This window comes from Oryzias latipes, chromosome 16 (genome assembly GCF_002234675.1).
Source record: "Oryzias latipes chromosome 16, ASM223467v1".
NCBI lineage: Eukaryota > Metazoa > Chordata > Actinopteri > Beloniformes > Adrianichthyidae > Oryzias > Oryzias latipes.
This window is the reverse complement of record NC_019874.2, coordinates 19046569-19074234: the sequence shown is the minus strand read 5'-3', so window position 1 is coordinate 19074234 and position 27666 is coordinate 19046569. Positions and strand designations below refer to the sequence as shown.

Here is a 27666-nt window from a genome sequence, read left to right as displayed (position 1 = left end):
GCAATAAGTAGTTTTCTACACAATATAAAATATACATGTATTTTTTTCAAGAACCTGTGAATAAGCAACTTTTTCTATTAATAAATTAAAGTTAAATCAACTCAAACAAGAAGAGAAAACAGGACAAACATTCTTAGAAATTGATTTTCTTGTTAAACAATTACACTGTGCAAAAAGTTGAAAAGAAAAAAGGCTTGGCGGATGAATAATCTTTTAAAAAAAGATTTCAGTTCCTGTTGCAAACAAAATGAACATGACTTCCTGCCTTTGCCACACACAACCTGGCACTCAAATAATAAACCACACCAACACATTCAGTATGATACTTTTTATTTAAACTTAAAAAGAGAGTGGATCAAAAACAGGATTTCATAAATTAAAAATAAATATAGTTGTAATAATTAATAGATACATAATAATTAGTTGATTGCAAGAGTCTGACAGAAACAGGCCCTCAAAAGTTTTTTTCTCTCTAGAAAATTCTAAAATCAAAATATTGCATCACAACCTTTTTTTCCCCCAATAAACAAAATAATCATTAAATTATTAAATAAATAAAAAATAGCTCAAATATTAAAACCGCCTGAATAAAAGTGCAACCCTCCCCACCCACCCCCTACCCCTGTCCCACCTAAACTCTAAGTAGAAATTTAAAATAGGTTTATGATTTCCCATTTTACAGTTTGGAATGTAATATCCTCATGAAAATGAGGATGACACTAGATGTAGTAACAATAATAATAATAACAATAATGATCATTATTGTTATGTTGGTGTGTCCTGTTAAGGGTTTTATCTAAAGTAATATTCTTTTTGCATTTTTTTTTATTTTTTATGCAGATATTTGTAAACTAAACTATTTACAGGTCATTAGGATCTTCAGAGTTTTTCTAACCTACTCACTTATTGTCTTTTTTGTATTTTCCATATTTTTTGTGAAACATTTGTCTATATTTGTCATGTAATTGACAGGATATAGAAATGTTAAAGTCTATTGAAATAAAATATCAGCAGTGGGTTTTTTTTTTCTTCTCAATACTCTACCTTGTCTTGGTTGTGGTAAACACTTTGCTCCACACAGACTATGGTCAAACCAAGCTAATAGCTCTATGGGTAAAGTATATGTGTGAACTCTATGTATGTGGGCTTCAGGAAACACATGTTTTGTTTTTTGTTTGTGCACATTATGTACATGTAAATCACTTGAGGTTCAGGATTGAGAGTGCATTCATTTTTGCGTGAGTGTGTGCGCGGCAGCACTCCGCAGGCGCTCACAGGTGGCAGACGGTCTGAAAGCGCCATGAACCCTTGGATTCCTCCCCCCGGCTGGACTCTGAGAAGTCACCTGTAAGAGCAGGGAGAGTTGGGGGGCAGAAGGGGTGGCGCGTGAACGGGACAGAGGGAAACAGAAGAAAGCGCAGCCTATTAGAATTTACCAAAAAACTAATGCTCACTGGTTGATCTTTACATTCTATCAAACATGCCCATCCCGTCAAAAGGAGATTCTGAAGGTTCACAACTCTGAAGCTCCAGTCACACTTCCATCGTCCCACTAAATCTTTTGACGCTCCTTAACTCTCTCTGTTTTAGTTTGAGGACATTTTCCTGGGAAGATTATCTGACAGCAGCAAATCATGATGCTTTGACACATACACGGTGTCTGGATCATGCAGTTCAACACGGTGAAAATCTTTTCTCATGTTCCTGTGACTGAAAGTGGATGTGTTAGTGTGTTTGTGTGTGTGTGTCTGTAGAGCTTTGGTCTCATCTGTGTCCTTGCTAGCATGTGCTGCACTTCTGTGCCTCAAACCATGGCAAGCAAGCACTACCAACAACATGCATCACTCTCTGGCATTTGCATTATAGAAATTCTGGGTGATAGTTCAAGCAAATTATTGTAAGGCCCTTTCAAAGCAGCTTTTATCCAGAAATAGAGACAGGACTGTTTACTCAAGTCTGATGTCGTACGACGCTTGTTTCCACCAGTAGTGGAGCTCTGGGGAGAGTTAACCCCACTCAAAACAGCATCGCAAGATCTCTTGGCAATTTCTCTCCCAGAATTCCTATAGTTGAAGGCTGCGCCTCCAATAAGCAAGAGGCACTTGTTTCTCCACCATGACAACCACATACCCTTTACCTTAAAACACGATCTAGAGAGACAGGAAGAAGAAGGGGTTGGGAGAAAAGTGGATAAGCGTTTGAAAAAGAGAAAAGTGGTGGAAAGAAGAAGATGAAAGAGACAGGAAAGAGGTGATGAAGGGCTGGACAGGGAGACAGCACTTGAAGCAGTGACAGAGTGTAAACAAAAGACAGAGAAGATGCAGAAAATAGTGTCACATCTCAAAGGAAAAATAAATCAATAAATCAACACAATCCAGTTTTAGAAACTGAGCCTATCAAGAGTACAGCTTAACAAAATGCATGCTCGCCCAGAAATACAAAGTGCTTTGTTATTTACATGACTGACACTTTAAAAGGTGTATCCTATACTTTCAACCCATCAGCAGTTCGACTTCTGCATGCCTCATTACCATACCTTATCCATCACTGCCTTTGACTGTATGTTGTATCAAACGTGTGAATGCTTACTTTCTCTATAAAAACATGATCAGAGCTTCTGGGTTTCTGTTTCTCCACCAGTACGCAATGGAACCCTCTGGAAACCGTCCTACTCCGTTCTGCGTTACACATGAACAGTGTAACACAGAAACATATTTAAAATCCCAAACCATTTGTTCCAAATATAAATCACACCAAACAGAACACTTCAGAGACTGATCAAAAACAAAGCTGCAAAACAAAATCAAGAATGTTGCTCCAGGTTTTATCAAATTACTGGGAAATGAAAAAGTGGATCAGATTTCCAATCAGATCAGTGGATTCAAAGAGCAATCCTGGCTATGGATAGTTATTGATCAGTATGTGCACAGGTCAATACAAAATAAAGTCACAATGCACCAAACACAGTCTGTGATCACTACAGCAACAGGACATGCAGGTCAACGCATGGCTGGTTGCTTGAGGTGACAGAACAAAAAAATTGCCAAGGGCAACCAACACAGGCAATCAATCGCCACAGCAACCCAAACACAGGCCAACCAATCAACTTACAACAATGCGAGAGGAAGGGGGGGGTCAGGGCTTTATCGGTCACTAGGCAACCATTGCGATAGCGATGGGGTCCTCTGAATTATGATTGGACGGAAGATTCTTGGGTGAAGTAAGTTGCCAGGAAAAAAAAATCAAAACAGTAGGAAAGAAAATAAATAAGATTGTGAAAGAAAATAAAAAAGGAAAACAATATTTTTGTTATTTACTTACTCAACAACCCAGTGAATTTATACTACATTGCTAAACTTTTCTGGATTATTGTATCCTCAGATAGTCAAATCCAAATTTAATTTGCCCATCTTCACTTGTTTAGTCAATTAAATCTACCTGCTCCCAAAATACTATACCTCCCTTCTTGTGATGCCATGTGACTCAAAACCTTCTCACCACCACCTCACCTCTAGATTTGTTTTTCCTCCTGTCAGTCTTCACTCAGTATGGACGATTTGCATCCTTTGGCCTCTTGAGCTGCACTTTGAGTCTTTTCATGCCAATCTGAAAGCCATTCATAGCCTGGATAGCTGCCTGGGCGCTGGCTGGGTTGTCAAAACTCACAAATCCTAAAAGAGAGACAAAAAGAGTCCTTCCACTTCATATGTATTTCTCCGTTTTAGTTTAAAAACAGTCAATCACCAGTAGATAATATTCAGGTGATATTCTGCCCTCACAGGCTAACTTTCTGTGTTATTTTATTATCCTTTTCTTGCTCCGAAAAGCTTACTCCTCTTTCTCCTTCCCCGTTTCTCCCCCCGTTTCGTGAATCTCACCGAAGCATTTGCTCTGGTTGGTGGCACGGTCCACAAACACCTTGGCGGATATGACATTGCCAAAGGGCAGGAACATCTGCAGCATCTCAGAGTCACTAAACTCCTGAGGCAGGTGGTAGATGAAGATGTTACATCCCTCTGGACCTGGCACACATACGGACACACACATGAGCACACATTAGGCTAAGGCTGATAAATGATCTGGCACAGTGACATCCTAGTGACAAATAACTTTTAAATAAGATCACCGGAGAGAGGAGGGCGGCTCCGGTCAGAAAAGGAAGTCACTTTACCTTCTCGTTGCTGCTGTTGCTGAGGCTGCTGGTGTTGCTGGGCAACTAGTGTTTGCTGTTGAGGAAACGGCTGGCCAACCAATCCGTAGGCAGCAGGATATGCCGCTATTGGAGAAGAGGGAGAGTAACAACACTTGATTGGATCAACCCAACAGGTGGCAACATTAGAAAACCCAATCATTTAATTTCCTTTTAAATGAAATGTCTCCTGCTGAAGGTGAAAGCCATTAACTGTAAAAACTGACAGAGGCAGCTAAACAAAGACACGGAGGATCTCGGTCTGATGTGAACAGATTGCATCACTCTTTTAAGCCTACGATCTTGAAATGTGCGCTGTATACAAATGGTGCCCTAGAAAAACACATAAACCATTAAACTAATTGCTTCTAAAAACCTTTTGTCCTTGAAAGCCATAGAGAAAACACACTGAATTCTTTGTTTACTTTACTAGTCTACATTTTCACTTAAGTCTCAAGTGTCTGATGTGGGCTTTACTGAAAGTATAATCTGACATGTACACGGTCTGGCTCTTTTAATCCCAGATCTTTAAAGCATGGTACATACTATTTTACATTTAAAATGGTATTTATTTGTTTCAATGAGCTACACATCTGAATGCTGAGCAGGGACAACTGGTAGAAACAGAGATATTTTTTAACATAGAAAACGCAAGTAAATGTAAAATTGGATCAGTTGTAGAGAATAAATCAGTCTACAAACACTGACCTGTGTAGTGCTGCATGCCAGCATAGGCTTGCTGTAATGGATCCAAGGCTGCTGGACTCTGAGCTGTGAAAATTAAACAAGACCAGAATTACCGGTAGTGTAAAAAAACAAAAACACAAAAAAAATGGAAAATGTTGGCAGTGTCATCTTACAACAGATTTTTAAACATAAACTGAAAATGTTAAAGTATCATAAAAAAAACCTTGATATTGGTGAACACCATTAGTGTATAAAGTTTCTGTTTGTTGTCCATTGGTGGGAGCTGGCACGCTGCTGTAACCGTTCATTCCAATTGGTGGGGGGAGAGCTGGCACAGGTGTTGCAGCAATAGCTGGTGGGGTGTTTGTACCTAAGGACATAGATTAGTCTGTGTCAATGTCAAACCATTTGCTACTCACATTATCCTACATAGATATAAAACTCCGCCTGAAGTAGCTACCATTGGATGACAGTTAACAGGCTCATGACCATATGCATGTCATTCTGTTCAACAAAAAGTCCAGAACCCCAGTTGTAGAGAATAGTATGGAACCTCAGCTGAAAGTTCAGGTATGTTTTGGTGCATGAAGCCTTTGATGTGTGTGAACTTACCCGAAGATGGTGTGATGGGTGTAATGGGTGTGGCAATGATTCCGTTGGCATTGAGTGCAGCCATCTGCTGCATCTGTACCGCAGCAACTGTAGCCACAGGAGACAAGTACGCTGACTGAGCAACCAAGGCCTGATGTTGAACGAGCTGTAGAGGAAGAAGGAAGTAGGGGGACGCAGAAAGGGGAAAGGGGTTTAAATTGATATGGGAAAAAGGCAAACAAATATAAAAGGAAGAAAAAGGAGAAGACGGGCCAGAGAGAGGGAGTGATGGAGTAATAGATGAATAGAGATCTAATTACAAGGCCATTATGTCCTGAGTCAGTGGGTTAATGGTTGTGTGTTGCGGGAAAGCTAATGCCAGATGACGTATGTTCTGTTGTCTGGGTAATAACATTAGCCCCAATTAGACCACTGATAGCCTCTTCAAACTTATTACATCCTTTCATAAGCACAGCACTCCCCTTTACAAAATTGGTGTGTACATGCAAGTGTAGTACAGTGAGTGTTGCTGAAGTTGTGCTTGCCTGTGCATTGACGGCCTGTGTGTATGCGTTGTAGGCAGGGAAGTTGAGGGTCATGGGGCTGAAGATGCCCAGTTGGGAGGCCACCTGCTGCATCCTCCTCAGCCCTCGCTCCTTTTCCGTGTCAGCAAACTTCACCACCAGACTGGATGACGCTCCCTGTGAGCAGAAGGAGGAGACTCAAAGATATCAGTTGCAAGTGTTTGTTGATGTATAATTTTTAATTTAGCCCAATTTTCAGTATTGTAGGTTAAAATTCCAGTTTTTACCACTATCCATCATGCAAATGAAACTCACAGGCATTGTGCGACTCCCATGCAAGCTGTTGATAGCAGCCTGGGCTTCCGCATGTCCTTGGAACTTCACAAAAGCACACCCTACAGGGAAACGGGGTCATTCATTCAGAAAGTAAAGCTAAATTTCAAAACCGTTTTTAAATGCTAAATCATATCATCTTTATACAATTTACCTTTGCTTGTGCCATCTGGTCCTCTCAAAACAGTACACTCATCTATGGTGCCAAAGGGCTCAAACAGCCTTCTGACATCCTCATCGGTCTGTTGCTTTCCCAGCATGCCTACAAACAATTTCCTGTCTTCTAACAGATCAAATATGTGCAGAAGAAGGGAATTAAAAAATTTGAGATCAGAATCGTTTTGCTTTTACTGGTAAGATTTCTGTTTGCAAAAATCAAGATGTAGGTTTTTGAAATGTAAATCTATAAAGCACTACCATTATTCCTCACCAGAGGGCAGTATTGACTATAGAGACTGGTGATATGAGCGAGAAGTGAGGGAGGCTTTTGATTCGGCGCAAATAAAACCAAAATCAACAACTTGCTAAGCACTAACGACACACAAAGGGCCTATTACTATTATTGTTGTTTGGTCTTATATGTGTGTTTGATATTAGCAATTGTTTCGTTATTGTAAATTGTAAAAATGTTTAATAAAGTTTAGTAAGAAAAAAATGCGCTAAGCACCCCAATGACTACTCTACTACTTCTACTTCTACTTCACTGACTCCATCCCTGTCTGATAGAAACGGACACCTTTTACTTGTTCAAAGTCATTACAGTAAAAATGTAAACAGGAAAAACAGTTACTTCTACTCAATAGCAAGCATTGTATTTGTGCATACATTAAAGTGCCAATGTGTGTGTATATTGTGAATTCATCCCTTTAAAAAGATGATGTGTGGAACTCACCCCCTCGACCCTCGCTGTCAGCTGGCTTAACTTGGATTGGTCGATTCATCTGAAGAGACAAACAAACAAGAATATAAACCAAAATAGCAAACATAATCAAAACTCTAAGCTTGTCCTGCTATCAGACTAGAACTGGTAAAATAGGCTTTTCCATTGTTTGTTTTCTACTACTTAAATGTTGTGGCAAAATTATGACATAAAATGAAACTAGAACACTTTAAAATAATTGGAATCACTTTTAAAGTTCAGATGAGGAATTTTGCAGTCAAAGGTTTCTGGCAGTGATAAGTTTTTCTGTTTGTTTCTGTTACTGATAAATCATAGTTAGCAGATGGGCTTAGTGTATGAAGTTTGTCTCAGACAGTAGTCCTTACTTGTCAAACACTGACAGCTTTAGCACCTTTTGATTTCTCTCTCTCTCTCACACACACACACATATACACAAGGCTGTTCAGAGGGATTGAGAAGTGATGAGATTAAGGATGAGGGCCAGCTGATCTGGATTACAGAGGAACTGTGGATTAAATGAGAGAAAAGAGTAGGCTGAGATACTGGAAGAGGGATAGAGGGTAAGGAAGGGATATAATGTTGTGGGTAGAAAATGACAAGAGCCTGAAGGATGCAGAGGCAGTCATCTCAAAGTAAAAGGATAAAGAAACCGAATTTTCCAGAGAGGCATGAGGGACCCCCGCTGAAGGGGCAGCAGGGAGGCCAAAAAGATCTTAGACAGTACATGGAAGCGTTAGAAAAAGTGTTAAATGTATAGTCGAGCAGAAAGACTGAGAAAAGAGTGATGGCCCCTGAAAAATGATTCAAAATGCATAGAGAGAGGAGGAGGTGGAAGAAGCTGGACGAGGTTGAGTTGTGACTTGCTCTATCTATCAAAAAGACTCGCCGCTAAGAGTGCTGCATCATCGCAACCACCCTAATCTCAATGCCTAGTACTTCCATGCAGAATATTCAGGGATGAGAAAAGTTGTACATTGTTTCTCTTGCACTTTTTTGCAGCCAGGAAAATATACTATGCATAGTGCTTAGTCATACCACTGAGACTAAAAAAGGCATTGTGTGGTTACAGGGGAACTGGGTGGGGGAGGAGAAGGGCAGTGGAGAAAGGGAAGTGCGGTAAAGATTCAGTGATGGGATGGAAAGAGGACAGGTAGAATGTCACAGCTTTGCTACAAGCAGAAAAAAGTAGAATGCCCTGCTTTCTTTTATATATATAGTATATACATACATTTATGTATTTAGACACACACATAAATACATATATATAAATTCAATTTTATACGTTTAAAAGATAAGGAACAAAAAGGGGAGGAAAGGGAATGCATGAGGAGGAGAAATGGAGGTCCCAGTGGGGTGTTGAGGCAATGTAACAAAGCTGGTAATTGAGGTAAGGGCAGAGCAGTAGGAGACTGATCCATACATTTGATTAATCAGCTCTTAGCTGTCACCACAAAGCTATTGATCTAAGGCAAGGCCACAGATCATGCTGAGGCATCAACTAGTATAGTTTCAAATAAGCTGCACACTCTCACATAACACCCACAGGTAGCACATCAGAGGAAAGACTAAATGTCTCAGATCCACATTTACAGAGGCATCAGCTCTTAGTGTAAACATCCATCCATCCATCCCGCCATGCATGGTTTTTCAGTTGTTACCGTGAGCAAAAGCCTCATCGATCAGTCCTGTCTTGTACATTGATTTTGGATTGTGTTGTACAGCAGGTTGACTGTAGCAAGATTTGTGTCGACTAACCTCTTACCCATCTGTGCGTCAATCATCTATTTCATTTATATCCCTTTATTAGGCCTGTTCAAGTTCATCCTTGTCACATAAGACCCTCCAACAAGGCAGGAACTTTGGCCTTAGACGCCCTGTTTTTTTGTCAGGGCATGTATGCTTTGTGACATTCTGATCAAAGTCCCATCTTTTTGTGAATTTCATGCTTGACACAGAAGAGAGGGAAGCAGCAGGTGAGGAGTGCACAAGGCTGCCACAGAGACAACACATTGCAACTGGAAATTTGGCATGACGACCAGCTTGTTGTCATGGCAATCAAATGACGGCACTTTGGGTGGGTAAACAAGGATGGTCGTTGCCAAGGGCAACTGCTTCGCTCTTTGTGTAAACATAGAATTAGTGAAGAAGAATTGATCCGCTGGGTTTTTACTATCATTGAAGTGCGACTGCTAAGAAATATTTTCCATCAACGCAGTGAAAAGCAAGACAATTTTTTAGAGGAAAAATACACACGAGTAAAAGATAATTAACGGGGAGGGAGGCATTTATGACAATACCATGGAGATTTTCATCAGCAGGTGATGAAATATGACGGAAAAGGTTAGAAAACTCTTTAATTTACTTCCATTGTAGTGATGAAAATTCCTTTAGGCCTAAGACAAAAAGCTGCCAACACAATTTAATCACCATGAGGATATATCTGCTGGTTTCTTTAACTCCAATGAAAATAAAAATGTACATGTTCTTTTCAAGCCAAATTATTCCCCTATTACTTACGTTCCAATTAAAGCCTAATTAGCAGCTGCCATCTGCAAAAATGAGCAAGCATCAGGCTCTGGCTTCACACTGAAGTGTACTTTCAGCCATCCTACTCCTCATCAAGAATCCTCTGTGTGCCAGAAGAGCGAGTTCCCATGTCAGCCAAACCATGTGGACGTACGTGTCATATGTGATGGGGAAAGGTCCATCCACACGCCGGACCAAATCCTGCATGCAAACATGGGCTCATTTATATGCTGCGATGAGAACACAAAGCCACACACACACACAGGGCATGCCGTTCATCTGCGAGCACACACATAAACAGTTCTAAACTGCACTTTTCCCACAGCATCTGCCCCTTGGTCATGCAGAAACAAACGCATACTGCACACATACAGTTAATCTTACTCCCCCCCAGTAATGCAGAGAGGATTGTACCGGGATTAGAGGATATTAAATCCCTGGATTATCCAATCAAATCGTATTTTACCCCTTCCCCCACCCACGCAAAATCAGTGGAACAGACCATTACACCGCGCTGTGAGGGATGGGGTTGTGAGCTTGTGAAATTTTGTGTAGAACATGAAGTAATACATGAAGAGATGCAACTCGGATTTCCTTTTCTTCTTTTTTTAAAGCACTGCATAGCAATTTTGCACAAGAATAAAATGCTCATGCAAGCACATGAAAATGTGGTTTAAGTGCAGCTCATAACAACAAAGAATTGTATGAGCATGCATGTGGAGTCCTAAAATACGCCACAGCTAACACACATGCACTCACACATTCCCTTTGTTTTCTGCCTCTCTTTTGGCTCACTCCATCCTAAGATGCCAATTATTACTGCTCAAAAAAGAAAAAAGTATTTTTGTTCCTGTCTTATCAAAGATCATTGCTGCCTCCTCCCTTTATCTGTGATTCCCCTATTTTCTCCCCGAGTTCCAAAATCCATCCATATTTGCATAATGATGGGGGCTTTATACTTTTTTTTATTGCGCTTCCATCTCAATCTTCTTTGGCAAATGTCCCATTTTCCTGCATTACATGTACATATCCTAATCATTCTCACCCCTGTGACAAACACATACTTCAACAGGGCAAAAACCTGATTTATTTATGTGGCAGTACTGTTTGACATGCTTGGATGAAATATTTCACCTAATCTGCAACAAATGCGAGTACAAATGCAATAATAATGCTCAGGTCAGACAGACTAACACAAAATTACCTATACAGTTAGAAAAGCCTTTGACTTAAAAGTTCTTTTAATATTTTAAGGTGAAAATGGATTTTGAAATAAAAATCCTTGTAACATAATACTTAATATTGTCATTATTTTCCCCCAAGCCGTTAAAACTTTTGACACAATTGTGCTGTACGCCCGTGAGAAAAGATCGCCAAAGAATATGCATTTAGGTGTTAAAACCTTGAACTTTTTCTGTTAAAATGAAAATGTAGTGGAATAAAATTTGAACCCAGAAAGGTACGATGGAGCAATTCTACCTCTCTATGCAATCTTCGCTCTTTATGAAACCACATCAGGCTTTGCATCCCTGAGGTTGCCAGGCAACCTGGCATCTCGCTCAGCTTCGTTGCCTAGGAACGGGGGCCTGCAACCATAATATAAGCTCCTGGGTGGCCCATCCCCCTTGCTCTCATCACTCTTTTTACTGCCTCTCTCCATTCTTCACACCTGAGAAGCCTGCTCTCCATCTCCTTTGCTCTGTTCGTCTAGCTGTTAACTCTTCCTCAGCCTCCCTGTTGGAGCACCGATTAGAATCACTTTTCCTGTCCTTTATTTTATTTTTTTCATTGTTTGTAATGACGATATCAAGCCATGCATATAGCAGAAATAATTGTTCTGTTGATTTCTAGTATTTTATGGTGCTTTAGTCCCACCGAGAACATTCTGCCGCTGCCGTGGAGCACTCACTGAAATTTGATCCGCTGGGTTTAGTCTCACATAATCCAAAAGCACTATAGTGGATAACTGTTGGACTTGGAAAATATTTCTATTTTAGGGAGTGTAAGTCTTTGGGGAAATGAGCTGGTGAATTAAAAAAGATGCTCTAAGAGATACACATTCATGATTGCAGAAATCTCCATTTAATCCACAACTAATGAAACTTTTTTTAATGTTCAGATATTTAAAATGTTTAAAAAATCTTAGAAGAAAATACTTTTTTTTTTCATTTTGTTTATAGGGAGACCTGAAATGAAGAAAAAAGCATGTCACAAAAATGGAAACCATCTTTTTTGCCTAATATTTAGGTATGTCGCGCTTTTTAGAATTAGTCATGATGTGCTTTATTTTTGTCTTTTTGTAACATAGCTCCAATTGTCAAAATTCAACATTTAGAAAGAAAATAGGATAGAGATAGAATGACTTTAAAATGATTACAATTCAGAATAGTGAAGCAAGAAAAAATGGCCTGTATGTGCAGCATATGGTTAGATAGATTTACAAATACTACACAAACCAAATTAAAAGTGATAAGCCTAAAAGCAGGGACATGTAATAGGAACAGTTGTGCATATTGTTGTAATTCTTCAAGTTGGGAGCTAAAAACTATGAACATCTAAAGGGGAAAAAAAGCATCAACTAATACAAATCAGTGCATTTAGAGCTTTCATCCTTTCCCATAATGCTCTGTGCTGTTTTATTTCAGTGTAATTCTAGTTTATAGAGACTGGCTCTGCGCTGTGGTCAGGGGAGAAAAGACCATCATTAAAACAGCGGGTTAACCTATGCTTAGACAGGGCCCTCTGTATTGAGATCACACCCCAGGTGCAGCAAAAGTCCTGTCATCCCTTTGGCCGTCTAATCACACAAATATGCAGAGACAAACGAATGGTTGCCTCTGACAGATGTCTCTGTTTAAATTGACATAAGTATGCCCTGGCTCCCTCCTAGTCTTCCACCACCCAGAGAAAAGCCTTTCTTCCACACACCACCCGCCTGTCCCTTCCTCCATGCTCATTATGGAAAACTTTTGTCCTGTTTCCTCCTTCTCGAACACAACCTCCTCAACTCCTCCCATGTCTCACCCTACCCCCCACCCTGTCTGCGCACCCCTATTCAAGCCAAAGCTCTTGAGGGCCCTCCTCCACGTTTACTAAAGCCGTCTTTTCATTCACACAAATTCACACATTCATTCAGCCCCCCGCACATAGGCTTCTTCTATGTGTGCATCTCTGTGCAGACACATAAATATTACATTGGGAGGGCATCTGGATTGCAGGCTGGAGTTGGTAGGTTGGTAATTAAAGATGAAAACCTCACAACTCGGGCCTAAATGAGTGTTACAGCAGAAAAATGTCAAAAAGGATTTTGTGATTGTTCATTCGCTAATGCTTGTAGCCGACTGTTATAGTGCTTTGTCTTTCAAATCTTAGAGCTCGTAAAAGTTTTCAGTTCTAAGAGGGCAGTCAGTGACTCTTTGAGTACTTCTAACAAGAGCCTCTCACTGCAAAAACAGACCTCAAATAAGTCAAAAATTCTTAAAATTTGAATACATTTTCTTTAAATAATAAAAGAAAAATCTGCCACTGGGGTTAGAAAAATGATCCTACCAAGAATTCTTCTTTAAGAAAAAAATTATAGTAAATAAGACATTTTAGTTTGCTATTGAAAAACTTTTTAAATAAGATCATTTTTCTTGCAAGACAGAAAATAAGACATAGTTCTTTTAAAACAAGGGGCTTTTCACTTTCATAAGATTCGGCTTTTGCTGTGTTTGAAAAGACCAAGTCCTATTATGCTGAAATGCTTTATTTCCTTATTCCTGTATTCAAATTTGATTTGAGGGAAAAGATAAAAATCTGCCGACTCCTAACGCATGACAGTTACAGTAAATTAACAAAATAGAGATAATATTGGCCGAGTTTATCTAGCAGTGGCCATCGAGGACACTGCTCAGACCAGCTCAAATTGTACAATAAGGGCCTTATTTCTACTGAAGTATTTTTTGCCGAGTTGATCTCCGGCTTAAATGTTCTTGATTGAAATTTCCTTAAGGAGAAGTCTAGGACACCTCTGGTTGATTCCTTCAACAGAATCTCATAATTTTATCTCTTAAATCTTTTAAGCATGTAGTTTTTACAGGACAAGCTTTAATAACTAAACTTCTCAGGATAGTAAACAAAAACTTAAGGCTGGATAACATCAGTGCAATCAGCAGTCATTTTACAATACAACAAATACCAGATGTAAAAACAGAAGCCTGTAGATGCAACAAGGCAGAACAGTTGCTGTGAACAGTAAACGATTACAAGGGCTGAGCTCCGTGTTTAGCCACTTTAGATCTGTAGATATAGTCTGTCATTGAGAGACAGTGAATAGCAAATACTTAAGACACCCTGGAAATCCTGTGTCCACCCAGAGGAAAGTGGCAGGAATGTCAGTATCGTTTATATTCTAATGTGTGTTTCTGTGTGTGGGCCAGGCTTTTAGAATAGAATTAAAATAGATACAACTGCTGTTGTTTTTTTTCACACTGTGTTCATAATTGTACCTGCATGTGTACCAAGAATAGTTTAAAATAAAGATGAGCTAACCCCCCTCAGGATCAGCTGTTTGTTAACCTATCCAAACACCGCCATTCTTTTCATTCCCCTTCCGTTTAGTTCGTCTTCTTCTTCTCTGTCTTCTTGCACTCACAAAGTCAGATCTACACCTGTCCCTCTTTTCCCTTCCCGTCCCACACACAGAGAGGATAAAAATAGAGGAACAGCATGGTGGGGGTGGGGGGCGATACAAATCACAAACCCCATCAGGAGGGGAGAGAAAGAGGCAGAGCATGCAGAGACAGAGAGAATATAAAGATGGGCATAGAGGGAGCTGGGATCTGGGCTAAATTGAAAATGCAGCAGTAAGCAGTGAAGGGAAATAGTAAACAGTGCTGCTGACCATATAAATATGGGAAATTAGACTACAAAGTTGCCCTTGTGGATAAATTGCTCATCATGGTGTCTCCCATGGGGAGGCTGTCTGCCAGGGGTAGATTCTACATGAAAACACACACACACACACACATAAAAGGAAAAAAGGACACAGTCTGAGTGTATCTGATAACCATCAGCTGCACGTTCTGAATGACGGACACATGCAAAGATAGTGCCTATCTTTACAGTCCCATAACAGCACTGACATGGTAAGAGGTTAAGCAATTTAATGAACCGCAGTTACGCTGATGGGATGTATAGTGTTCATGTTTCTTTGGCATCCCCGCAGACAGTGATGCAACAGTAATGTAGATGTAGCAACAGCGTGTGGTTTTTTTTTTTTTGCCTTCCAGCTGCGTCCATGCAGTCCGTACCGCATGCATATAAAGCACAGCCTTTCCAGCTTGAGTCATAAATAAATGCACACATCCTCCCTTGGTAACAGCCTGAATGAAATGTGGAACAGCTCCTGTTGTGTTCAGAGCTGTAACCCTAGGACTTGCATGTCAATTCATCGCACATGACATTGTGGGGCCGTGTGCATTTGTTCAATACAACAACTAAACTTTCATTTTTTTATAAGCTGTTCGACTCTCTACTGTTTCGGGGTTTGTTATTAACGACTTGTCCTCTGCCTCCTCTTCTGCCTTTTAAATATTTTATGGACGTTCACAGTGTTTCACTGGGAAGTATGTGTAGTGCATGTGTGTGTTTGAGGGTTCCTCTGTTTTTGTGTCTGATTAAAAAACTAGGAGTGTTTACTACAATCGCAGAAAAAAACTTTCCAACACATAAACATGTTTCCAACTTGTATAAGAGACTCTCAACTGCCACCGGACAGCATACATATAATATCAAAGAAAAATGGGAATTGGAATCTAACTGCATAATAGAAGATGAACAATGGGATAAATTGTGTGAGGACAGCCATATAGGAATTAATTGCCAACTATGGAAAGAGTTTGACTGGAAAATCAAAATGCGTTTTTTCACACACCCCTGTTGATTTCTAATTTTGCCAAGGGCTCATCCACAGCCTTATGTTGGAGGCAATGTGGAAAAATTGGTGATCACACACATATTTTCTTTGATTGCCCAGTTATCTGTGAATTTTGGAAAGATATTAAGAGGGAGATTGAAACTATTGTAAAACATGACGTTCCTTTAAGTACTCTGTCGTATTTGCTTGGTGTATTTCCAAAAGACTTTGATGCTGATCAAATATGTATAATGCGCATTTTACTACTGGTCGCAAAAAAAAAACCATAACAGGAAATTGGAAAAATGTAACATCACCTTCTGTAACTGAATGGAAACAAAGAATCAAACACGTTTATTTGATGGAAAAAATGACAGCATTGCTACAACTAAAATCAGATGACTTTGAACGTCGATGGCACGCAGTTAAATTTTATCTGGGGTAGTGACTGTTCTTTGTACCTTTGATTGTGGTTGTATGAATATGTTTAACTGAACTGCTCGTCTCATTTGGCATCAATGCATTTTTTATTTTATTTTTATGCTTTACCTGCTTTACACTATATTTAATGTGGACTTACAGTCAAACTTGTTTCAGGGAATTGTTATGTTTGTTTTGTGTTGTGATGAGAAACTAAAAATAAAGGGTTAAAAAAAAAACTAGGAGTGTAGTGCTTCCTGGAGAGCAGTGAAGCATGACAACACACACACACACCTGGTAAGCTGCTTATCACACTTTAATTTCACCGACACCGACATGTACAGGAGCCTACATGACCAAACAGATGTGTGTATGTGTGTGCTTCTGGGAACATGCGTGTGCATGTTTGTGCACGTGCATGCACCAACGGCAGCGTTGGAAGTAGCACAAAGATAAAGGGAGCGATAAATACAAAGAGAAGAGGGTGCAGATTAAATGAAAAGAAAGATATCAACAGCCGAGAACAAAAGAACAGATAAAGGGAAAGAGCCGATGGATGTGTGACAGCTGTAAGCTGGAGGGGGGGGGGGGGGGGGGGGGACAGAGCAAAAGACAGCGAGATGATGGAGATTTAAAATGTAACCAGGATGGAAGCTAAGTTTGGTTTGATGAAAAGATTGAGGCTGGATAGATAGATTACTTGAGGAAACTGGACATTCTTGCAATGTGTAAATGAATGAATGAGCAGCAGCCAAAAGAAAGTCAAAACACAAACATCAACAGAATCTTAAAAAATCTGGATGAAATAATCTAATTTAATGACAGTATTTTTTTTAAAATGTAGAGAAAACTAAAATTAGGAGAGAAAATGCAATATTGCAATTGGGTTTAATGTACTGTACAGCAATATGGTTGATTCTAAGGCTAGAGAACGGAGCCTGTGATAACCAGGAAGGAAGGCTTTATGGCTTTGACAGCAGCCTCTACCCCACCCAGAGTAATTTCTGCACTAAAGATTGAGCCCTGACCTCTGGCCTCTCACTCGTGCTGTCGTCCAACGGCCACTTTCTCTGTAAGGAAACAATACTCAGAACATCCGTTTTCATTTACTCTATGAAAAACATTGGATTGAAGTCTACCATTCCCATTTCTTTCATTATTACTACTGGGACAAATGTGAGGTTGTGCATCACCTAACCATACAAGATACTTTGTCGTGTGTCTCCTGATGATTGAGAAGAATCAAATATGTTTATTTATTCCAAATTTTTCAAAGTAATAAGTATGCACATTTTTTCTCTGACCGATTTCATGCAACTCTTATTTTCTTTGTCTTGTGCGCTATTTCAGCTTCTCCTTTTTAGTCCAAATGAATTACAAACATCTGGTCATCTCCCTCTCAGTACCTCCATGGATTATTTCTTGTTTTTCCATTCTGATACCCTTGCCTCAGCTAAACAAGGAAATACATTTAAGATTGCTTGGTCACACACCTAAGGAGAAACACAACTAGATTAGTTTGATGTCATTAAAAAAAAGTTTTTATGAACTTTAGGGCATACTTTTTCGTCTCTTACAGTTATCCCAAGATTTATGCTTTATCAAGACTACTGCTCAAACACACCCTGAACTGCTGATTGATGACAATTTTGCAATAAACCCATCTCACACACATACACACACACAAAGCAGAGGTGGGGAGGACAAGCAGGAGGGAAGAAGAAGGAAGAGATGGGGGGGATATTGGGGAGTGAAACGGTCAAAAGGGTCAACTAATCACAAGCAGGGGAAATGAGATGAGGGGAAGAGGAACCATAGGAGGGAGGGTGGAGGCAGGAGATGGAGAGAGTGAGCCCGGTGCTGAGACGAGGATTTCGGAAGGGTTACCATAAATTACTGTGAAATGAGAATCCAAGGAGGAAGAGGCAGTGTGCAGTGACAGAAAAAAATGAATAAAAAGCAGCGGGAGGCAAAAGGTTTTTGTGATGGTGGAGAGTATGAAGATATTAAAAGGTTTAAGGTAGAGAGCTGCTTTACGAAGTGTTCATCAGGTGAACAGAAACTGGAAGATTGGAGAGGTAAGAATAACATATAATGTGTGGCATGAAGAGCATTTGAAGGAAAAATGAAAACTCAGAAAAGGGTAACAGATATTTAGGGTTGGGAACTAATAGGAGACTAGAAAGCAATTCAAAAGCAAAGAAAAGGGAAAATTATGTGTAAAAATATATTTACAAAAAAATCTAAACAAAAAAATGTAAACAAAAAGACTAAGAGAAAAGGAGGAGCAAGAGGACAAAGGACCGATAAAATATGGATGAAATAGCAGAGCTTAGATGGAAAAACTTTATGGAGGAAAAGTGCAGATGAGCTATTCTCTGAATTGCAGAGAATAAACAACATTCTAGATAGTTTTCTAAACATGAGACGATTGAGATGAAACGAGAAAAAAAAACTGCAAGAGAGTGGGACGTGTTTTTCATTAACAGTGTTTTGAGAAGGCATCACATGATCACCACACCCTCAGCACTAGTCTTCTAATGAAGATTGGTGCCTGTGCTCGGAGTCTGCTGCTGCTTGAGTAAATCTCCACCACAAATGAGCATCCTCTCTGCAAATGTTTCCTCTGTGTCCAGAATATTTAGCAGGGTTTATGTGGAAATACGCGTCAAGTCTATATCTTTACAGGAGGCATGTGTGCAACTGTGTAGTGTTGTCAGCAAAGGAACCAGCTAAAATTGAACCCGAGGTCAATAAAGCTAAAGAAGACAGTGAGAAAAGGATTTAAATGCAGACGTCTTTGCAAGTTTCCTGCTGAATTGTTTAAACTATGAATATCCAGCACTGGTAAAAATGTACAGCCTCATTCCCAAGCTCCATGCATGACTGCAATATGTATGTATGAAGGGAGTTGAGCTCATATGTGTCAGAAGAGTTCCCTTCCCCCAACCGCCTTTCTTCTGGCTCTCCTACAGAAAACATTCACATAGATCTTATCAGCCTCTCCAGCTTATGAGGAAGGTGCAGAAACTGAAACTCTGATCAGCTGCAAGGCAACATATAGAGAAGGGGTTAGAGGCAGCTGCTGCACGTTAACTATCACATTAAAACTGCTGCAGAATCGGAACTAAGATAGTAACACACTGCAGATAAAGTATTCATATCGCTGAGATCATTTTGTGCTTAAAGTGAAAAAGTGAATCACTTATGAAAGTTTCCCAAACATATAATGTATAATTCTGCAATGGAAACCAGGTCACAGAAAAAAAAAAGAGGGAGGAGGAAAGATAGAGAGGTAGAGTCTACAGATCAGACACAACTCTTGCACGAGGCCCCTTCCATAATGAATTGTGTCCTACCCCTGCACAGCCGTAGCACACAATCCCTCACCAGAGACGTGAGGGAGACTGGGATGAGACAAAGGGGAATGGTCACATTAATTACAGACTCTCTAGACAGGAGCTATCACCGGAGGCTAACGGAAGCAACGGCAGGAAGATGGAGAGACACAGAGAGATGGAGAAATGAAGATGATAATGCTTGCGGAGTACCCTATGCATCTCCAGTGAATGGGACCGTTCGTTCTTACCAGCAAGATGCCTGCCGGCTTCTGAGTTATGTCACAATGCTACTAATGGGAGTCAAACCTCATATCACACAAACACATTTGTTTCAGGCGACATGCTGGTGTGTACAAGCAGGTAGAGTCTATGTAGGTAGGTTGTAGATTCTGTGAAAGCTAATTTTTGGTATTGTTGTGTGTACTGTTGCATAAATAGAAGTGTTTTAGGGTGTGGGGACACGTGTGCTCATGGCTGTTTGTTATGTACACTTACCCCTGGCAGTGTTTTCTGCTCATGAAGAGCGCTCTGGGCTTTCAGCGCAGACTCTCTCGCACAGTACGTCAGAAATGCACATCCTGTTAGACAGAAAGTGGCAGACAAAGAGAAAAAAGAGGGCAAAAAGGAGTACAGTTAGAAAAGCTTTATAAATAGCTCCATAACTTTCTTTTTGTATTTGTTTTTTTTACCTTATATAATCTCTGAACAAACAGTTTCAAATAGAGTAGACACACACACTCTGTTATAAACAGTTTTTTTGGGGATCCTCTGATTACTCGCTGCTTGGCCTGACAATAAAATTGTAGATAAACATGCACTGCATGGTAACCGTACTTGACAGCATCATAATGATGTACTTTAGCGCAGAGAAGGGCACTCCACAGCACGGCACATTCAGGACGACACGGCACGACTCAGCAAACATGATGGCACCACAGACATGTGCGTGGGGCTAACCAGGCTTTACGGCTCGCAATTGTCAGCCTCCCGCTGTAGTTGAATCACTATGCATGCCTCACAGTCACTCCAGATACACTCCCCCTGCCTTCTTTGTGTTGTACCTGTGTCTGAATGTGTGAGGGAGGTATGGGTAGAAGAGTTGGCTGGCCAGACCTGTTTACTACACCTGTCACCAGCACTAAGACAACAAGATTAGCAGCAAGTTAGCATCCCCTGTGACATCTCACACAGACTAATGCGATCTCAGATTAGGGAAATAAGTTCAAACACTAAATCTGGGGAACTGATTAAAATTCAACATGATTCCAGACAATGGGGAGGAAAAAAAATAAAATGAAATGAAGAATTGTACACTCACTGGCGTACAGAGGGACATACACAGCACACAGTCAACATGCATCTTACAGTCTGTGGCATTGCTATTAAGAGGGGCTTACTGTGGACATGGGGATTCTCAAAACAACAGATTCTTTTCCCTTGTGTCACCCTGGCTTACAGACCCATTACACTGATTGGAGCACACAGCGTAATCTGGTTCATGTAACACATGAACCCTGGTCACATTGTGTCGAAGTGTGTTTAAAAGACAGTGTATAGGTTTTATTTTCTGTTTATCTGTGTTTAAAGACGGTTGATGAGTCCTGTATATCAAAATGAACTGCAAGCTTCAGAAACATTGTGCAGGACAATAAAAACACATTTTCTTTCAATTATTATTAGAAGTCAGAATTACAAAGAAATATTTGTGGAAAAGAAAATGAAGGATTTTTGGTCCAAGTCTGTGTAGAAATGTTTTGATTTACTGTGAGTTATTTGCTTGTCTTGATCTCTCAGTATCCCTGTGTAGATAAAGGGCCTGTAAGAGTTTCTATGGATGCATGAATCTGCATTTGTCATCCGTGCAGCGCTCTATCCAACTTTCCAGCAGCCAAGTGCCATTTTGCCTGCCTCTATTAAAGATGGATGTGGAGGATGAGACCTACCTTTGTGCATCCCTGTGTATTTGTCCTTAATCACAGTTAGCTCATAGATCTTGCCAAACTGCTCAAAAATGGGTTTGAGGTCCTTCTCTTCCAGATTCCGGGGAATCTGCCCCACAAATAGTTTGATGGCGTCAGCTTCCTTCATCAGGACAAAGTGGAGGAGATGATTACAGGATATGTGGGGCAAACAGATCAGAAGCAGGTATCCCTGGAGAGGAGCGGCTGATGCTGGATGAGTCTTGGGTCACACAAACAAAAGAGAAAGAAAAATAAAAAATTTCAATCTATATGATAAATTAATTTATGACTTTAGGATAAAAAAAAAATCAGTAGATATTTCAGAATCGTGTTGACGTTCGTGTTTCAACAATACCCAAGTTTGTTTCTATAACATAAAACAGTTTTAAGTCATATTGGGTGCTAAAAATTATGAAAAATACGAATATATCAAGTGTGTATCTTAACTTGCATTATGAAAACAAAAATATTCGCGCTGTTTTGGAGTCTTTATTGGCCATTCTGATGACAAAGGACTCTCTGCATCCTGATAGGAAAAAAAACAATTATGCAAATGGTAATTAGTCAATCAAAAAACAATAATGTCACTTTCTTCCAATTAAACAAATATATAAAAAAGGAAAATATGAGTGAGAAAGCAGAACTTTGGGGTGAATCACTGATTTTCCCGACGCATATCAACAAAACCCAAAGGAAGCATTGGGACTTGTGGTAAAATCCTTGCCATGGAGCAGTTTCTTTGTTTAGGCAGCTGTAGGTTCAGCATCAGCGTATGTCACACTTGCCTTGCTCTTTGTCCGATCTCAATGTATGCATACAACATATATACGCACTCAAGACGCCAGAACGGGACAAAACAAGGAATTGAAGCCGCACTTCATACCTCTTTCCGTAAATAAACCACGCGTGAGCAGTCCGTGCGTTTGGTGAATTAAAAAAAAAGGAGAGAGGATGCTCCGTGTCGTTGTCCTCTCCCCCCGTGCGCCGTTCGCCTGCCTCCCGTCTCTTGATGCTCTCCGCTCTCTTTGTGACGCTCGAGCTAGGTCTTCTCGGTGTACAGCTACTTCACTCCTGGTTGTGTTTGGAAAAAAAAAAAAGTAGAAGAAAAAAAATACAAGAAAGGGGGAAAACCCCAAAAACAAGAGAAAGCGTAATCCCTGTCTCTCAATCTGCAGGTGACAGAGGAGAGTTCAGCTGGAAGGTGACAGTTTATCACCGTAAGACTAAGAGAGCGGGGCAAAAATTAGCTCCAAACAGTTTCCAATGTCAAAAGCGCACGCGGGCAGATAGATATAAATTAATGGGGGGGGGGGAGTAACAATTAGCCAGCAAACTGCTAAAATCAAACTTACAACAGTATGAATTGGACTGGTGACCTGCAGGTTAAACGCCGTTGGAAGTTCGTCGCCGTTGTTTGCGCCGGTATAAAAGAACCCTTTAGCTAAGCGAGGAGTTTTATTTTTAAAATTTTTGGTTAATTTGTAGCTGTTGTGGCGTCTCGCTCCTCCAACGGCTGTATGGCTCTTGACGTATGCTCCAGTTCTCTCCCTTACTCTCGTTTGCCCCTCCCCCTCTCGCGAAATCAGTTGCTCGCCCGTGACGTGACTTCAAGGGAACGTCAAAACAACGTCAACCAAGCCCACTGTGCCAGAATAAAACAGCAAAATCTGTAACATGTCGTAAATTTAAATATTTATATATTGACATAAAATGTTCCTATTATCATTTTAACGATATTTTGAAGGTAGAAAAAGATTCCTAAATGAGTCTACGTGGTGTTTTACGGCTGTTCCGTCGTTGCCTTGGCTACAAGATGCCGACCATTGTTCTCTCTGCAAAGCCCTGGCCTTGGTGCTGAAACGATGCTTCTTGACGTGAAGCCGAAGCGCGCTGCCGCGTTCGAGCGCAGTCACGACTACTACAGCTGCTCACGCCTGAGCCCAAAATCACACTAACACCCACCCAGAGAGAAATGTGTGACAGAGGGCAGAGAGATGGCTGCGGGACTGAGTTGGCCTACTTTACTGGCTGCAGCTACTTTTGAAAACGCTGTGCGACAACATGTTTTTTTTAAAATCTTTTATTTATTTATTTTACATTTAAGAAATAATTCAATTTTCTTATCTTGAACAATTGTGTGTGCTCTATGAGTCTCAGAGGGGAATTAGCTGAGTGAAAGGAGTCACTGGGTTCATGGTAATTTACTCCTAAAGGTCACCATCTGCTGACATCCCCTCGTGCCCTCCATGAACCAGCATCCTCCAACATGTAGCTACACCCCTATATCATGCATATGGCCTTGAAGTTTTTTTTTAAACTAGCTGGATTAAATTAGATCGTGTGGACGGAAAAGCAACAGAAATCTGTAAAATGATTTTTTTAAAGCTGTATTCATTGTTGGTCTTCAGTCAACCATGAAAAAAGAAAAGTGACTTAAGAAAAAAAAAAGTAACAATATTTCTGTCTGGATGGATGGACCTTCACTTCACTTTAGTTATTTCTTCAGCCCTATTCTTCGGTTGTCCATATATTTTTGGGTTATCTTTTGAAGCAATTCAAGTAAAAACACACACACACACACACATATATATATATATATATATATATATATATATATATATATATATATATATATATATATATATATATATATATATATATATATATATATATATATATATATATATATATATATATATATGTGTGTGTGTGTGTTTTATATATATATATATATATATATATATATATATATATATATATATATATATATATATATATATATATATATATATGAATGACTTTTTAGTGTGTAAATGTTTAAAAAAGATAATTAGGCCATGTTAAGTGAAATGAAAACAAATGTTTTCAGTCAGCAAGAATACCATTCTCCAAAATGTGCTATTTTTTCTCTCTCCTTGATACAGCATAAAGTTGGTTCCTGTGTGCCTGTGTGCTGTCAGACTTCCCCTAATGTTTTCTTTCCTCTCCATTTCTCCCCCCCCCCCTGTTTACATCCATTACCCACCATTACATGTCACTAACTTCTCTTCTTACCATTCCCCTCATTTTGTGCTGTCGTTCTTAATCTTTTGCCCTCACCACTACGACACACATAACAGTTTTAGACAATAACATTTACATGACCTGATCTGCTCTGGGAGACATGGCAGTTTTTGTTATAACTTAACAATGAGATTTATTGCAACCAAAAATGAAAACTTTAAAACTAAATTATCTTGCTCTTTTACCCTTAATTTCTTTTATTTACAAGAAATTCAGGGCATCCCAGTGCTCTCGTCCTCTGATGGTAATAGCCCATCTCAAATCTCAAACTAAATACTCAGCAGAATCCTCCTTTACCTGACCTTGGTTTCTCTGAGAGTTGAATGCATTGCAACCAGAGCTTTGGCTCCACTTAAATTTAACACTTAGAGCAGTCTTTCATTTTTAGACATTGATGTTAAAACAACGTTCGATAAAAAAATAACTATGAAAGTACTCTGATTTGACAAATGGATTGAGATATTATGCTGAATTATGGCTCCTTTAAAAACAAATCCTGACATATTTTGGTAGGTTATGATTTACAGTTTTTTTTAAATGTGTAACACTGAAACAACATGGAAAATAAAAGCAGTTGTAACCTCCATACATGACATTAAATAAAAACCAGGACCACCAGTTGACTCAGTTTTGCATTCCCTCAGGGTCCGCATGAGGAGAGGCTGACCTTAACTGTCTGAGGCTGGAGTCTTGGCTCAGTTCAGTTACAGAAATTTACAAGTCCAAAGCTTGTTTTTTGCTTCCAGCTATTTGTCTTTTAAACGGAGTGCTCATTGTTCTGCTGTCCTCGACTTCCCATGTTAGAAGTATTTAATACATTAAATTCAATAAAAAGTTTTTTATCTGGCTCAATGTAACAATCAGAGCCCCACTCCTGTCCCTGGGATGTTGTTGTTGCCTAAACTGCAACCATTTCTGACTAAAACATTATGGACGCTTGTTGAACCTGTGAAATCTAGAAAAAAGGAGTACATTTATAAACATGTTTGACAAATAATAGTGTGAAAGGCTGAAACAATAACCAAAAAAAAAATCCTTTGGGTAAAAATCTGACTGCTAAAGCAGAGGACTGTGGCTTTATCTTGTATCTCACTTAAATTTAGGGGTTTAAAAGATCAAAACAAATCTAAGCGAATTCTAACAATATTTTTCTAAGCCATTCCTCCTATATATTTATGAACAAATATTTACATTTTCTACTCATCTATTTAACGACTCAACGGTGCCCCTCTTTGGACAATAATGGTAACACCACTTTCCAAAATAAACGTGACACATCAGCACATTTTTCTGTAATTTCAGGTTTATTTAAACTTAAGCTTTAAGATAATAATTCCTCGCACGCTGCTGTCCGTTTTTGAATAAGATACAAAAAATGTCACAAACTCTGGTGATAACAAAAATTCCTAAAAATAAAAATAAATTACATGCTCTTCATATCATAGATAAATTACTATCCTTTTTGTTTTGTTTATATACTTATAAAATGTAATTTATACTACAAGGATTTAGAAACGAAACTGAAACATTCAAAGCCACAGCTGTGCGGCACAAAACTATACAGACACAGACAAAAACATTTATAAAACCAGCGCACAATTAGACGTCACAGAGCTTCTTTTGACCGATGCAACAATTAAATGACAGATACGAATGCGTGAAGCCTACACCAACACTGCGTACAACTTTTCTCAGTTATATAAAAACATACAAGCGCAGCAAGGCAATTATGAACATTCAAACTTACTCGGCAAATATACAGTTTCCTAAACCTTGACTGAGTGTGCATGCATATGTGTGAAGGGAAGGCAAGTTAAAATGACTTATAATGATAATTACACACATATACAGAAGTTGCCCCTTCAGTAAGCAAAGTTTTTTAGTCAAAGCAGAATTAAATTTGACTGCATTTTTAATCGGACATTACGGAAATATGTGTTTGTCCAGTCTTAGTGGGGTTCTCTAATTCTTGAGCAATCTTTAACATTTCTTCCAAAAAGGTGATGTCTAGCAATTATTTTTTATTACTGTAATGACTGTCAAGTTAAAAACTGTGCTTTATTTTTAATATTAAAAAAAAGAAAATTTAAAGAGGAACAGCAAGCTGTTAAGTGAAGTCTAAACTATAAATTGCTGCTTTTATTTTGTAAAAAACAAAAAACAGGGGAAGTTGTTATTTTTCAAAATCCTTTCCGTGCCACATGTTGACCGAAAGGTGCCATGCTTACATCTACAAAAATAAAAACCACCTTTTCTTACAAAACTTATATTTTAATCTTTTTTGCGTCATTGCTAAAAAAAAAACTAATTGGATTCAAGAAATAAAATATCTTTCTCTTCCTAGAACTGAACATTGAACACAGAGGTCGTGCTGTTTAACATCCATATCAATTCCGTTTTCTATTTAGTAACTGCAACCTATTTTGGTCAACACACCCCTTTGGTTCACCTGTACAAATACTGATTTAAAGGACACTTGAGGAAATCTTTTTGGCAAACAGTACAATACGTACGACATGTAAATAGATCCTTCTAGGTTGGCTGGGGGACACGCATGCAAAGATCGGCTCCAGGAGACCTTCGGCACAACGGCTTGTCGGGCACATGTGGTAACAATTTAACTTGTGAGTAGTGGTATGCATGTCAGACTGATCTAAATTCAAGATCCTTTGGATTTGTGGGGATCTAGATAGAAGCTAAATCTGCTCTTGAAACACAGTCTAAGCGTGCACTTTCATTTACGACCTAACAGCCAGCGAAATGAGCTTCCAAGAGATGAACAGACTCCATCATTGCATCAGTTCATACACATAGTAAATTTGTTGTAAAAAAAAAAAGTGGAGATTAAATTAGATTCAACTGACTTGTGGAAGAAGGAGCTTGCTGCTTTCACATGTTTTCTCCTGAAGACTCAGGAATAAAGAGCTAAATGTTATCTGAATGCCAAATCAAGTCTTTTCTGTCCATTTTTAAAGACTCCTTCTCTCGGGGGTCATCCGGCATTCTGAGCTCATTCTTGGTTGCGTTCACTGCAGGACGCTCTGTAGCTGCTCATTGTCTCTTGGCCCGCTGAGCACTCTGTGTGCAGGAGGCGCAGCAGGCAGTTTTGTAGTAGGGGTACACGCACATTCTGGCCTGCACCACCATCATGCAGTTATCCCGTCTGTCCCTACAGTTTTTATCTGCAAACAAAGAGAAGGAAGCCGCGTTCAGAAGGGAGAACGACTAAAA

The 27666-nt window shown here is 39.5% G+C and overlaps 2 protein-coding genes across 7 annotated transcripts in view; both read right to left on the bottom strand.

Annotated features, from left to right (window-relative positions):
- Nucleotides 1-953: 953 nt before the first annotated feature.
- Nucleotides 954-22919, bottom strand: LOC101160192 (CUGBP Elav-like family member 3). Of its 6 annotated transcripts, none has more exons than XR_002875028.1 (15): nucleotides 22256-22919; nucleotides 21355-21592; nucleotides 19907-19989; nucleotides 7217-7265; nucleotides 6479-6607; nucleotides 6307-6386; nucleotides 6013-6168; nucleotides 5489-5633; nucleotides 5100-5246; nucleotides 4898-4960; nucleotides 4172-4276; nucleotides 3879-4022; nucleotides 3510-3671; nucleotides 3112-3210; nucleotides 954-1345 (listed from the first exon to the last, which is right to left on the bottom strand). XR_002875028.1 is itself a non-coding variant. In XM_004077920.4 (15 exons), the coding sequence occupies exons 3-14, from the start codon at nucleotides 21497-21499 to the stop codon at nucleotides 3544-3546; spliced, it is 1374 nt and encodes a 457-aa protein (XP_004077968.1). In that variant the 5' UTR covers nucleotides 21500-21592; nucleotides 22256-22443; nucleotides 22725-22917; the 3' UTR covers nucleotides 954-1345; nucleotides 3510-3543. The 6 variants fall into 6 exon arrangements, 5 of the variants coding, with proteins under 5 accessions (XP_004077968.1, XP_023820456.1, XP_011483635.1 ...); XM_004077920.4 differs by lacking the exon at nucleotides 3112-3210 and having other exon boundaries at nucleotides 22256-22443; nucleotides 22725-22917; XM_023964688.1 differs by lacking the exon at nucleotides 3112-3210 and having other exon boundaries at nucleotides 6479-6604; nucleotides 22256-22918.
- Nucleotides 22920-25720: 2801 nt separating this feature from the next.
- LOC101158050 (thrombospondin type-1 domain-containing protein 4) overlaps nucleotides 25721-27666 on the bottom strand; it is a 39113-nt gene continuing 37167 nt past the window's right edge. Inside the window, exon 17 of the mRNA XM_011485327.3 lies at nucleotides 25721-27617. Coding sequence (XP_011483629.1) covers nucleotides 27487-27617 — 131 coding nt within the window. The 3' untranslated portion in view covers nucleotides 25721-27486. The remainder of the gene's footprint in view (nucleotides 27618-27666) is intronic.